This window comes from Micromys minutus (genome assembly GCF_963924665.1).
Source record: "Micromys minutus genome assembly, chromosome: X".
NCBI classification, from domain to species: Eukaryota; Metazoa; Chordata; class Mammalia; order Rodentia; family Muridae; genus Micromys; species Micromys minutus.
In genome coordinates, this window is record NC_137970.1 from 18,912,173 (window position 1) to 18,926,456 (window position 14,284).

The 14,284-nt window shown below is 36.4% G+C and overlaps 1 protein-coding gene and 1 pseudogene across 3 annotated transcripts in view; one reads left to right on the plus strand and one right to left on the minus strand.

Moving 5' to 3' along the window:
* Nucleotides 1–14,284, plus strand: part of PHF8 (PHD finger protein 8) — a 93,266-nt gene that overhangs the window by 44,490 nt on the left and 34,492 nt on the right. Inside the window, exons 13-15 of one of the 2 annotated variants that reach the window (XM_080910318.1) lie at nucleotides 783–1,085; nucleotides 1,823–1,926; nucleotides 13,808–13,986. In XM_080910318.1, coding sequence (XP_080766444.1) covers nucleotides 783–1,085; nucleotides 1,823–1,926; nucleotides 13,808–13,986 — 586 coding nt within the window. The remainder of the gene's footprint in view (nucleotides 1–782; nucleotides 1,086–1,822; nucleotides 1,927–13,807; nucleotides 13,987–14,284) is intronic. The other variant, XM_080910319.1, reaches the window with a different exon arrangement.
* Nucleotides 12,524–13,021, minus strand: LOC308415317 (adenylate kinase isoenzyme 6-like; annotated as a pseudogene). Its single transcript has one exon. The product of its transcript is annotated as an adenylate kinase isoenzyme 6-like (transcript).

The window sequence follows — 14,284 nt, forward strand, 5'->3', positions numbered from 1 at the left end:
TTTATCATTTCCAGTTCTTACATAAAAACCCAGTTTTATACATACAGAAAGAAATTTGGGCCAGCAAGAAGAAAACTCATGAGATAGAACATGACTTGTTCATTGACTTTCAAACATTTTAAAGCAATGGAATACTTTTTTTTTTCAAATAAGGTCTTATATAGAAACCAGTTTATATAACAAATCAAAGCATAGCTGCTTTGAATAGGATAAAGGTCAGAGACCTAGAGCTCCCCTTGTTCCTCTCATCTGCCTTCCACATACCATCCATTCCCAGGATTTCTCCCAAGATGCTCAAAGAAACCAAAGAACATCTTTGAAAAACACCTTTTAGTCTTGGCTTTTAATTATACAGCTGAGCAAACAAGCTCTAGAGCTTGTTCCATCAGACTTTCCCTAGGTCAGAGAGATAGCTGCTAGCAAAATTAAGACTAGAAACTTTCTTCAAAATTTCTATAGTCCTTAAGAGTTTCAATCACATAGACAAGTGCTTGATTATTTTTTATTTTGTGTCAGCTCATCTTTTCCCTCCAGTTGTGGCAGTAACGCTGAGCTTTTTCTTTGCTCGTCTTCTCTTTACTTGTCAATGGCTGGGTAAAGAAATGCCACCCAATAAATGTATGATGGCTCACTGTACAAAAACCAGGGGTGTGCATATGTGGAGCACGTGTATAAGCCGCTTTCATGGCAGTACCATGAGTACTGGGAACAGACCTCTGCTCTTAGCATAGAGAGAACCCTTGAGTAAGCTCTAACCCCCTCGTGTACTAATACTCTTGTAGGACATCTTCCAACAGAACGTTGGGAAGACGAGCAATATCTTTGGGCTGCAGAGGATCTTCCCAGCCGGCTCCATCCCCTTAACCAGGCCAGCCCATTCCACTTCAGTATCCATGTCCAAGCTGTCACTGCCCTCCAAAAATGGTTCAAAGAAGAAAGGCCTGAAGCCCAAGGATATCTTCAAGAAGGCAGAGCGAAAGGGCAAGCAGAGTTCAGCCTTGGGGCCTGCTGGCCAGTTGAGCTATAATGTCATGGACCCATACAGTCATCAGGCACTGAAGACAGGCCCTTCCCAGAAAGCAAAGGTGGGTGCTGGCCCATGGGTTCAGCCCAACCCTTTTGGGTCCCTCGGAAGAGCAGTATTTCAAAAAACAGGCTATCCTGTTCCATCTCTTAGGGCCCCTGGTGTTTGGCTACCAGTTCCACTCATTTAACAGGCATTTATTGAGACATTTTCTGTGCTGGGCACTGTGATAGGTGCTGTGGATGGAACTCAAGAGGCTTATAGGCTAGAAGGGAAGATAGGCATAAAATCTGTGAGTGAAATGAAGTGTGGATGCCACCCATGATCTAGGATATATGTGGGGTTTTGAGGCACAGAAGGCAGTTGATTCTATCTAGATAGGGCTCAGGAGCTCTTTGCCAGGTACATGACACTTGAGTCTAATCTTGATATACTGAGGTGGGAATGAGATTTGAGAATGTTATCTGTCAGGTTAGAAACTTGAACAGGTCCTTATCTCCTCCCTTAGGACCTCACCTTGTCAAAATATTGTGTTGCCCTATCTGGGTATCTAATAATGGTGCCCTCTTCCTCATTTAGGGAACATGTTTCACAAGCTATGCTATGTTTTCCCTGAGCCAGCTATATATTCTCAACCTCCTACTCCTATAATTGTTGGAGGTGGGGGTTGGGAACAGGCATATTAGAAGGCCTTATGTCAGAGGGTTGACAGATTTGTAGTAAAACCAGAAGAAACTGGCCATCTTGGTTTACCTGAGAGTCTCAGACTGGTGACAACTGAGCCTCCTCCTTCTCCAGTTCAACATCGGAGGTACCTGCTTGAATGACTCAGATGATGATTCAGCAGACATGGACCTTGATGGCAGCGAGAACCCCCTGGCCCTGTTGATGGCTAATGGCAGGTAAGATGGGTAAAAGAAGCACAGAGGTAATAACTAAGATTACCAGTGACAATTAAAATATGGACCTGGAGGTTGGAACATAAGTGAGGGAAAGGCAGTATTTAGGCTAATATCCAAACGTTAATAGTTGTTTACTTTGTTTAAAAGTCATGGTGGATGTGGGAGAGGTCTGGAGTCTAACTAGTTATTTTGAAAAATATATTGTATAGGTTTCAGAATTTTAGCAAGTTATGGTAGAACTACTAGTAGAAATAATGTTAGTAAGTGTACAGATTAAGAACACAGGATTTTGGGTTGAGAGATGGCTCAACGGTTAAAAGCATTTACTGCTCTTACAGAGAACCCCAGTTTTCAGTGCTCACATATGGTGGTTCATAATCATCTATAGCTCTAGTTTCAGGGAATCAGATGCCTTCTTCTAATATCCATGGGCACTAGGCTCATGTGTGATACACATACATACATGCAGGGCAAATATTCATACATATAAAATAAAAATATATCTTTAACAAAAGAGCATAAAGGATTTTAGTAAAGTTTTATTCACTATATGTATAGAGGGGTGGGGGTCAAGGGCAATACAGGATTACCACAGCATGGATGTGATGGTCAGAGGACAACTTTTAGGAATTCATTCTTTCTTTCTGATATGGGTTCCAAGAATCAAACTCACTGTGTCAAGCTTTCCATACCTAGTGCTTTTATCTACTGTGCCATCTTGCTAGCTCAAGAACATGCATTTTAAATATGCTTTTATAATTAAATGCAGATGAACTCAGTTTATTCATTATATATTGTATACACTATTGTCCAAATGTATAAGAAATGTTCAGTGCATACTTTGTCATTGTAATGATATGTTCCTGGAATTAATTCAAATGTTTGCCAGCACAGGTTAAATAAATTATAGCATATCTTTAGAAAGGAGTCCAAGTATTGGAGAATTTAAAAGAATGGAGCAGTTTAACATCTGTTAGCACGGAAAGATGTCCAAGGTAGTGTCTTTTTTTTTCCTATTGAGATGGGTATCTCACTATGTTGCTCAGGTTGGTCTTAAATTCCTTGTCTCAAGTAATGCTCCAGGATCCCAAATAGTTGCTACTATAGACATTCCCTGTTTCAAGGTATATTTTTTAATTTAGGCCTGGGATTGAATTTAAGAGTTTTTATATACTAGGCAGTCACTCTGCTGTTGAACTACATCACCAGTCATCCTCCACGCCCCTTTTTTTTTTTGAGATAAGGTCTACCTATGTACCTCAGGGTGACACTGAATTCACTTATGTAGGTTGTGTTCATTTTGAAATCATGATCCTCTTGCCTTTGTATCCTAATTGCTGGGATTGTAGGCATGTTCTACTACCATTTTTGGCTCGATATATTTATAAACATGTGTGTGTGTGTGTGTGTGTGTGTGTGTGTGTGTGTGTGTGTGTGTGTGTATGGTTTAATAGCATAAATAATTTTTTACTTGTTTTGATTTTTCAACACTATTTCTTTTTGTAACTTTGTCCTGGAACTTTCCCTGTAGACCAGGCTGGCCTCAAACTCATAGAAATCTACCTGCCTTTGCCTTCCAAGTGCTGGGATTAAAGGCATGTCACACCACCTGGCCTTAAGATTTACTTTTATTTTGTGTATATTTTTATCTTAATGTATGTATGTGTAACAGGTTCATGCAGTGTCCAAGGAAACCAGAAGGAGGGAGTCATATTCCCTAGAACAGGAGTTATAGACAGTTGTGAGTCTCCATCAGGGTGCCAGGAATTGAATCTGGGACCATTGGAAGAGAAGCCAATTAATGCACTTAACCATTAAGCTATCTCCAACCCCAAGATACTCTTTTCAGTGAAACAAATCAGATTATAAAACAACATGCTATTGCACCTTTACTTTTAAAAGTGCATGCATGTTATTGTGTTGGGGGGGTGTGTGAAAAACAATTTTTTATTTTTATTTTTAACTTTTAGAAGATGCTTAAATTTCAGTTTATATGGTTTAAAATTTAAAAGGTTCAGTCTATGGTAATGGCTCAGTGCTTAAAGGCACTTATCCCCAGTCCTGAGGAGACCCTATTCATCTCTCTAAAAGGAGAAAGCCAACTCCCTTGAGTCAGCTTCTGACTTCCACGTGTGTACTGTGACATGTATATACTCTCTCCATGAAATAAATGTAAAAAATTTAAAAAGCAAATAGGCGGTAGTGCACACAGTAAAAAGAATTCTGTTTTCATCTCTTTCCCTTTGTTTTCTCCATGGACAACCATAATTTTTTAGTCAGCATGTAATTAGCAGATTTTATTATGACATTTTCATTTTAAATGTTTTTATTTAAAATTTTTTCATGTAATTATTTTGATCATGTTTTCCACCCTCCAAACTCCTCTCCACCCATTCAATTTCACATGTACATACATGTTCTTTCTTGCTTGCTTACATTTTTTTCTCTAAGAAACAGAAGGTCAAAATCTCGACAAATAAAACCAAACCAAAACAACAACAACAATAGCAGCAAAAGCAGCAGCAGAACAGAACAAATAGCCTTCCAAAAAGTAACATGGAGTTTGTTGTTTTTAACTCCTTGGCATGAGGGCTACCTTGGAGTGTGGTTGACATTCCATTGGAAAGAACTGATTTTCATTTTACTAGCAAGTATCAGTTGCAAATAGCTTCTTGGTTAGGGGTTATAGCCCATGTTTTCTTTAGTGGGAACCCTTGAATCTGTGCCAGTATTGTGTAGTTCATATGTGCATCAGTTTTGTTGTATCTGGAAGGAACTGTTTTCTTGGAGTCTTCCATTATCGCTCTTACAATCTTTCTCCTTTTCTGCATAGGCTTGAGGATAGGGTTTGATGAAAATGCTCCACTTAGAACTGAGTGTTCCAAAGTTTCTCACTCTCTTTACATGATCAGTTGTGGGACTTCATGTTAATTCTCATCTACTGAAAGAAGCTTCTCTCATGTGGGTTGAACAAGGCACTGATCTATGGGTATAGCAGTATGTTATTAGGAGTCATTTTTTGCTATGTCCCTTTAGGATAAGTCATTATGATATTTTCATACACATGATTTATATTTATTTCCCCACTACCATCCTCTTTCAACCCCTGCCACTGACCTGATTTTCACCAAAAATATTACCCCTTCTTTTATATATAACATGTGTGTGCATAGGTATAAATACATAAAATATGAAGTTAATTATAGGTTTCTACATGAAAAATGTAACTGTTTTTTCCTTACTATCCTCTCTCATTCTACTTCTTTCTCTAGATCCTTTCTTTCCAGATATATATCTATGTATTCAAGCAAGTATGTATATTTATTACATAAGTTGTGCTTGTTATTCTAAACCTTTGACAGGACAGTGGTTATCTCTAGAAAGTAGGATAAGGGAAAAGAGAGAACAAACATTATTTCCATGGAATTTTCTTAATGTTGCATCAAGGTGTCATTCATTCTGTAGTTCAGGCCAGCTTTGAACTCGAGGTAATTCCCCTGACTTAGCCTCCATGAAGTTGAGGTTACAAATGAGTACCAATTTGTTGAAAAATTATTAAAAAGATACACCTAAATATTCAGTAGTGGAAGTGAAAAATCCAATGCAAAGCTCCAAAGCTTCAGAATGGCTATTTTTAACTGTACAGATGTTTATTGAGATGTGTAGAACATGGATCTGGTTAATTTGAGTGTGTAGTCAAGTTATTTATAATTGTTAGCAAGTCATTTATAATTGTAAATAACATTTTCCCAAAATAATAAAGGAAAAGTTGTTAATAAAATCATGATCTTGGTAATCAAACAGTCCCAAGTTTGAATCCCACTTGTACTATATATATAGACTATGTGATGTGGAAAATTAATATTTAATATTTTCAAAATATCTTTTCTATAAACAAAATTTATGATTTGAAGGTAATTAAATCAGCTAATGTGTTTACCATTTCTATAAGATACAGTACATAGTGTTATGTTTTTAATAAATGGTAACCCTTATAAATTCATTGATAAAGATGAAAATAAAAGATGATGCAATTATGGCCATAGGATAAGTATATCACAGAGAAATTTTGTGTATTTAGAGTATTGGAGGGAGGGACAGGCAACCCAGAGTTATCATCTGGAATCTTAGAACACTATCCAGAAGAATTCAAGAAGGAAGTGCAGAGTGCAGGTAATGTAGGAACAACACAAGGACACTTAATCTTTGTAGAAAATTATTCCCGTCCGATCCTAAGGGAAAATGTATTAGTCCACCTGACAAGAAACTAAGGTATAAGGGCAAATTCTGAAAGCAGCAGAGCGCCCCCCCGGGATTTGAGGACCCAATTGCTAAAGAGTAATGTTGAAGAGAATGTTGAGCTCAGCTGGTTTTCAAAGCTTCTGGGAGGTCTTCTGGGGAGGAGACAATTTTGAGTTGTTTCCAGTTTCTAGCTATTAGGAATAAAGCTGCTATGAACATAATTGAGCACGTGTCCTTGTGGTATGGTGAAATATCTTTTGGTATATGCTGAGGAATGCTATAGCTGAGTCCTGAGGTAGAACTATTCCCAATTTTCTGAGAAATGGCTAAATTGATTTCCAAGGTAGATGTACACGTTTGCACTCCCATCAGCAGAGGAGTAGTGTACCCCTTGCTCCATATTCTTGACAGCATGAGCTGTCATTTGAGTTCTTGATCTTAGCCATTCTGATGGATGTAAGATGGATTCTCAGAGTTATTTTTATTTATATTTTCCTGATGGGTGTCTTAGGGTTTTATTGCTGTGAACAGACACCGTGACCAATACAAGTTGTATAAAGGACAACATTTAATTGGGGCTGGTTTACAGGTTCAGAGGTTCAGTTTATTATCATTAAGGCAGGAGTATGGCAGCATCCAGGCAGGCATGGTGCAGAAGGAACTGAGAGTTCTACATCTTCATCCAAAGGAAACCAGGAACAGACTGAGCATCCTCAGGCAGCTATGAGGAGTGTCTCCAAGCCCCCACCCAGAGTGACACACTTCCTCCAACAAGGCCACATCTTCTAATAGTGACACTCCCTTGGCCAATCATATGCAGCGATCACAATGGATAAGGGCATTGAACCTTTCTTTAAGATTCCTTTGTTGAGAATTCTGTATAGCTCTATATCCTGTTTTTAATTGGGTTCTTTGGTTTGTTGATGTCTACTTTCTTGAGTTCTTTATATATGTTGGATAACAGCCCTCTGTCAAATGTAGGGTTGGTGAAGTTCTTTTCCCATTCTCAAGGCCCATTTTGTCCCATTGATAGCATCCTTTGCCTTACAGGTGCTTTGTAACATGAGGTCTCATTATTTGTTGATCTTAGTGCCTAAGCTGTTGGTCTGTTCAAGAAATTGTCTCCCGTACCAATGAGTTCAAGGCTCTTCCCCACTTTCTCTCCTATCATGTTCAGTGTATCTGTCTTTATGTTGTGGTCTTTGATTCACTTGAACTTGAGTTTTGTGCCTTGAACTCATTTGCATTCTTCTACATACCAACATCCAGTTACACTATTTGTTGAAGTACCATTTGTTCCATTTTATAGTTTTGGCTTTTTTGTCAAAAATCAAGTGTCTGTGGGTGTATCAGTTTATTTCAGGGACTTGAATTAGATCAATCTGTCTGTTTCTATATCAGTACCATTCAGGTTTTATTACTATTGCTCTGTAGTACAGCTTTTGAAGTCGGTGATAATGATACCTCCGAAATTTTATTTTCCAGGAGTGTTTTAGCTATCCTGGGTTTTTTTGTTTTGTTTTGTTTTTCTATATGAAGTTGAGAATTTCTCTTTCAAGATCTGTAAATAATTGTGTTGGAATTTCAATAGATATTATATTGAACCTGTAGATTGGCCATTTTTACTATGTCAATGCTACCTATCCATAGGCATGGAAGATCTTTCCATCTTCTGATATCTTCTTCAATTTCTTTCTTCAAAGATTTTTTGTAATTCTTCTCTGGCTAGAGTTACACCAAGGTATTTTATATTATTTGTGACTATTGTGAAGGGTAACATTGCCATGATTTCTTTCTTAGTTCCTTTATTGTTGAGGGCCACTGATTTGTTTTTAGTTAATTTTGTGGCTAGCCACTTTACTGAAGGTGTAGGAGTTCCCTAGTAGAAGTTTTGGGATCACTTACATATACTATTCTATCATCTGCAAATAGCAATACTTTGACTTTTTCTTTTCTAATTTATATCCCCCTGATCTCCTTTAGTTTTATTTTTATTGCTTTAGTGAGAACTTCAATCACTTTATTGAATAGATATTTAGAGAGTTGGCAGCCTTGTCTTCTCCCTGACTTCATTGGAATTGTCTTAAGTTTCTCTCCATTTAATTTTATGTTGGCCATTGGCTTATCTTATATTGCCTTTTTATTATGCTTAAATATGTGCCTTGTATTTTTGATCTCTCTAAGAATTTTATGATGAAAGTGTATTAGAATTTTTCAAAGATTTTTCAGCATCTAATGAGATGATCATGTGATTTTTTTTTTTTTTTTTAGTTTGTTTATATGGTAGATTACATTCATGGATTTTTTTATATTGAACCATTCTTGCACCTTTGAGATGAAGCCTACTTGATCATGGTGGATGATGTTTTTGATGTGCTCTTGGCTTTGGTTTTTGAGTATTTTATTGAATATTTTTGCATTAATGTTCATAAGGGAAATTGGTTTGAAATTCTTTCATGTTGAGTCTTTGTTTGGTTTAGGTATCAGGGTGACTATGACCTCATGAGTGAGTTTGGTAATGTTTCTTCTGTTTTTATTTTATGAAATGATTTAAGGAGTATTGTCATTAATTTATCTTTGAAAGTATGGTTGAATTCTGCACTTAAAACCTTCTGACCCTGGCCATTTTTTGGTTGGGAAACTTTTAATGATAGCTTCTGTTTCCTTAGGGGCTATAGGTCTATTCAAATTGTTTACCTGATCTTGATTTAACTTTGGTAAGTGATATCAATCAAGAAAATTGTCCATTTTTGATTTTCTAATTTTGTAGAAAGCAGGTGTTGAAATAAGATATATTGATACTTTGATTTCTTATATGTCTGTTGTTATGCCCCCCTTTTTATTTCTGATTTTGTTAATTTGAATATTCTCCCTCTTCCTTGGAGTTAGTTTGCCTAAGGGTTTGTGTGTCCTGTTGATTTTCTCAAAGAACAAACTCCTGGTTTATTCTTTGTATTGTTCTCTTAGTTTCTAATTGATTGATTTCAGCTCTCAGTTTAATTGTTTCCTGATGTCTATTTATCTTGCATGTTTACTTTTTTTTGTTCTATACCTTTCAGGTATATTGTTAAGTTCCTCATATGAGAAATCTCTTAATTTCTTTATAAAGGCATTTAGTGATACGAATTTTCTTCATAGTTCTGCTTTCTTTGTTTCCCATGAGTTTGGGTATGTTGTACCTTCATTTTTGTTCAGTTCTAGAAGGTCTTTAATTTTTTTTTTCTTCTCCAACCTAGTGGCCATTGAGTAGAAGAAAGTTGTTCAGTTTCCCTGAGTATGTAAGATTTCTTTTGTTGTTCAAATACAGGTTTAATCCATGATGGTCTGATAAGATACAGAGTTATTTTAATTTTCTTCTTTCTGTTGACACTTGTTTTGTGACTGCTTATGTGCTCATTTTGGAGTATGTTCTGTGAGGGACTGAGAAGGTATATTCTTTTGTGTTTGGGTGCAATGTGCTATAGATATCTGTGAGGTTCATTTAATTCATAACATCTGTAAGTTTAATTATTTCTCTCCTTAGTTTCTGTCTGGATGATTTGTCCTTTTGTAAGATTGGGGTGTAGAAATCTCCCAGTATTGATGAGTGAGGTTCAATGTGTGGTTTAAGCTTTACTAATGTTTCTTTTAAAAATGTGAGTGCATTTGGGACATAGATGTTCTGATCTTGGTGAATTTTTTCTTTGGTGAGTATGAAGTGTCTTTCTCTATTTCTTTTGATTGATTTTGGTTGAAAGTCTATTTTATTACATATTAGAATGGTTACTCCAGTTTGCTTCTTGGGTCCATTTCTTAGAAAACCTTTTCAAGCCCTTTATTCTGAGGTGTTGAGGTGTATTTCTTCTGTGCTTCAGAAGAATAGATCCTGTTTTCACATACCTTCTGTTAGCCTGTGTCTTTTTATTTGGAGAATTAAGTTCATTAATATTGTGAGAAATTAATTTTTAATATTAATTGTTTATTCCTGTTATTTTGATGTTGGCAATTGTATGTGTGTGTTTTCTTTCATTACTTATTAGTCATGTGTAGTTTTAGCATTGTTTCTCTCATTAAAAATTTTTTTTAGATAGGGTCTCTTGTAGTTCAAGCAGGCCATAAAACTGCACTATAGCTGAAATTGACCTTAAACTGCTGATTGTTCTGCCTCCACTTCCCAAGTGTACAACAATGCTAGGCTCATTGTATGTTTCTTGTTAAACAGTGTGTGTGTTGGAGGGGGTTGTCCATGTATATGGCCTGCTGGTATGTGTGGAGGCTAAAAGAGGGCATCTGGTCCCTTGGAGCTAGAGTTACAGATTGTTGAGTTATCTGACATGGGTGCAAACTTAAGTCCTCCACAAGAGCAACAGCTGCTCTTAATTGCTGAGTCTTTTTTTTCACTCCTGTATGTTGTTATTTTTGAATAAACATTATGGGGTTTTTTGGTTTGTTTCGGTTTGTTTTGGTTTTGGCTGTTTGGGATAGAACCCAGAATTTCATGCATACTAGACAAAGTGTTGTATCGTTGAGTTACATCCCTAATCACCAAATATTTTACAGTTAACGGATACAGTGTGATGTTTTATATGTCTACAGTGTGAAATAATTACCAGCCTCAAAATAATTAAAATATCTATAGAGTTAGAAGTTTTCAAGTGTACAGGACAATATTGCTGATTAAATAATCAATAAGATCTCTAGGACTCACTCATACTAAGTAACTGTAACTCTGTACCTCTTAACCAATATCTGTCCCATCTCACCTTATCCTTCATAACTACCATTCTACCCTTTACATAAATAAATTTCTGGGTGGTTTTGTTTTTGTTTTGTTTTTTTTTTTTTAGATTCAAGATAAATCAGACCATGCATTTTCTTTTCCTGTATGCTTTGTTTTACTTAGCATAATGTTCTGTTGCAGATGGACCCATATTATCAAAACTAATCAGATTTTTTTTGTTTTTTTTGGACATAGACTCTTTGTTAGCTAAGGCTAACTTCCAATTCACCATCCTCTTGCCTTAGTCTCTAGTGTATTGGAATGATAGGCATGCCCTACCATATCCGACTCACTATGGTTTGGGTTTGGATTTTCCCAATAACTAATGGTATGGAATATACCTTTTGTGTTTCTGATTGTTGTTATTTGTATATAACCTTTGGAGAAATGTATATTTGGATTGTTTGCTTGGTTTCCAGTTATTTTATTACTGACATCCTGTTGACTATGTCCTTTGCCTTACAGAGGCTTTTCAGTTTCATGAGGTCCCATTTATCAATTCTTGATCTTATAGCCTGAGCCATTGGACTTTTGTTTAGGAAATTTTCCCGTGTCCATGTATTCGAGGCTCTTTCCCACTTCTCTTCTATTAGATTCAATGTATCTGGTTTTATGTGGAGGTCCTTGATCCACTTGAACTTGAGCTTTATGCAAGGTGACAAATATGGATCTATCATTTTTCTACATACCAACTGCTAGTTACACCAGCACCATTTATTGAAGATGTTTTCTTTTTTTTTTTTTTTCATCATATATTTTTGGCTTCTTTGTCAAAGATTAAGTGACCATAGGTGTGTGGGTTCATTTCTGGGTCTTCAGTTCTGTTCCATTGATCTACCTCCTGTCTCTGTACCAATACCATGTGGTTTTTATCACAACTACTCTGTAATATAGCTTGAGGTCAGGGATGGTGATTCCCCCAGAAGGTCTTAGTTTGTTCAATTCTAGGTCACAAAGATATTTTCCTGTGCTTTCTTCTAGTAGTTTTATAGGTTTTGCTTTTACCTTTTCATCTGTGATACATTTTGTATTAGTTTTATATGTAAAATGACGGTAGTAGTCTATTTTATTTGTTTGTATATATTAATAATCAGTTAATCCAGCATCCTTTGTTAAAAGAAATATCTATTTCTCCTAACAATTGCCTTATTCCAATTCAATTACTTTATCAGTTTTGAAACTAAGTAGTGTAAGTCCTTTAGTGCTGTTTTTTCACCTTTAATCTTCCATTTTTATTTTAGTGATCAAATTTAAGGGGATATGTACCCATTGATCAGATTTATTATCAATTCAATTTAAAGACAATTTTCAATCTTTAATAAGTTATTTTCATATCTGAGATTTTTTAGCTTTCTCATGGAGAAAAAGAAATTCAGTCAGCAGCTAGTGGTGGAACACAAGTTTTCTTTTGCTCATCCTTGGATGTTTCTACTATGTTGACTGAGTAACTGGAGCCAGGCTTTTTTCCTTTGAAACAGAGTCTTACTAGGCAACCATAGTTGGCCTAGAACTCACTATGTAGACCAGCTGCTGCCTCCTAAGATCTAAGACGAAAGGTGTGTATCATGGTGGTGCCTGGCTATCCAGTGTTTTAAGTTAAGGATTATGATCTTTGACCCACTGCTCAATTCATTTTGAGATTTGGTTGATGTTGTCCTCTAGCTGTTTTGGCTCATTACTGGGCAGCTGATGCACAATTTCTTCTTTGTAAGATGCTATGGCTACTTCATAAAGAACATGACAAATCTCACACTGAATATTGTCTTGTAGTTTCTTCTCATTAAAACCCCTTGTTTCAAGTCGCTTGTACAATATACCATTATTTGTTCTCAACCCAATACTATATGAAACCAGCGATTAGGAAAGAAATCACAACCATGGTAATTAACAATCACACTCTAACTCATCGGCAACCCTATCCTCATCTAGGATGGGACAGCCATACTCTTTGTCATAACCACTGTACAGCTGCCTATCCCAAGCTAGATCTCCCACATTAATGTACTTCAGGCCTAATCTTGATGCAGGTTCTTTGCCTAATGTAGTTTTTCCAACCTCTTGTGTACCGGTGAGCAGGATATTCAGAAGCTTCATAGTCCTCCTTCACATGCAGCCAGTGCCTCGGCTCATGCCTCTGGGATTTTTTTTTTTTAAGAAGAATTACCTATTTTAGGCTCTTCCTTTACATGTGTAGTTTTTATTTTTTTTTGTCAGCACCATACACATAAACAGTGCATTTGTTGGTTCTGAAAATAGTTGATCATTTATTTTTGTAGTAATTTTTGAGAATTTAATTTTAATATGATCACCTAAACAAGCGCTGTATGATTGCCACAGCAGTTGTTATCCTAACATCACACAGAGCTCAAGCCTAGATGAAGAGCTACAGGCAAGAGAGAATCATTCTTCTCCAGGAACAAGGCTCCTAATTGGTTGTCCAATTCCATGAAACAAGCCTTAAACACCTAAACATATAAGCAGTGCTATATGGATCAGTAGGCTGTATTTATGTGTGGTTTATGTTTGTGTGTGTGTGTGTGTGTGTGTGTGTGTGTGTGTGTGTGTGTGTGTGTGTGTGAGTGAGTTATTTTAACATAAGCAACAAGAAGAGGTTATGAATTTGAGATGGATTAGGGGATATTAAGGAGGGACTTAGTGGAAATGATATAAATATGGTATTCATGTATATGCCAATTTTTACAAAAATAAACTGCATTTTGATGAGAATTACATTGCATAATAACTTAGGGGAGTATTACCTTTTGGGGAAAGTGATGAGTAGGGATTAACCAGAGATGTATATATGTTAAGCATGCATTCTACCATTGATTCATTAGTCCTACCATGATTCCTTTTATGATCTTGTTCTCATTTTTTTAGTACAAAGAGGGTGAAGAACATATCCAAGTCTCGGAGAGCCAAAATTGCAAAGAAGGTAGACAGTGCAAGACTGGTAGCAGAACAGGTCATGGGAGATGAATTTGACTTGGATTCAGATGATGAGCTGCAGATCGATGAGAGACTGGGGAAGGAAAAGGCGAACCTATTAATAAGATCAAGTATGTTTGTTTTATTTTTCCCTGTCCTGCCATTTCATACTTGTTTTAGTTTTAAACTTTATGGCTTTTGGATTTACCAAGCTCTATATACATATATATTAGAGGTTTTGGGGCATTTTGCAGTTAATTCCTTACCTCTTTGAATTACTTCAGAGAAAAATTCATGTTTATTTGTATGTTTGTTTGTTTTGTTCTTTTTTTAATTGGATATTCTCTGAATTTACATTTTGGATGTTATCCCCTTCCCCCAAACCCCTCTCCTCTTCCCCTCCCACTGCCTCCATGAAGGTGCTCCCTC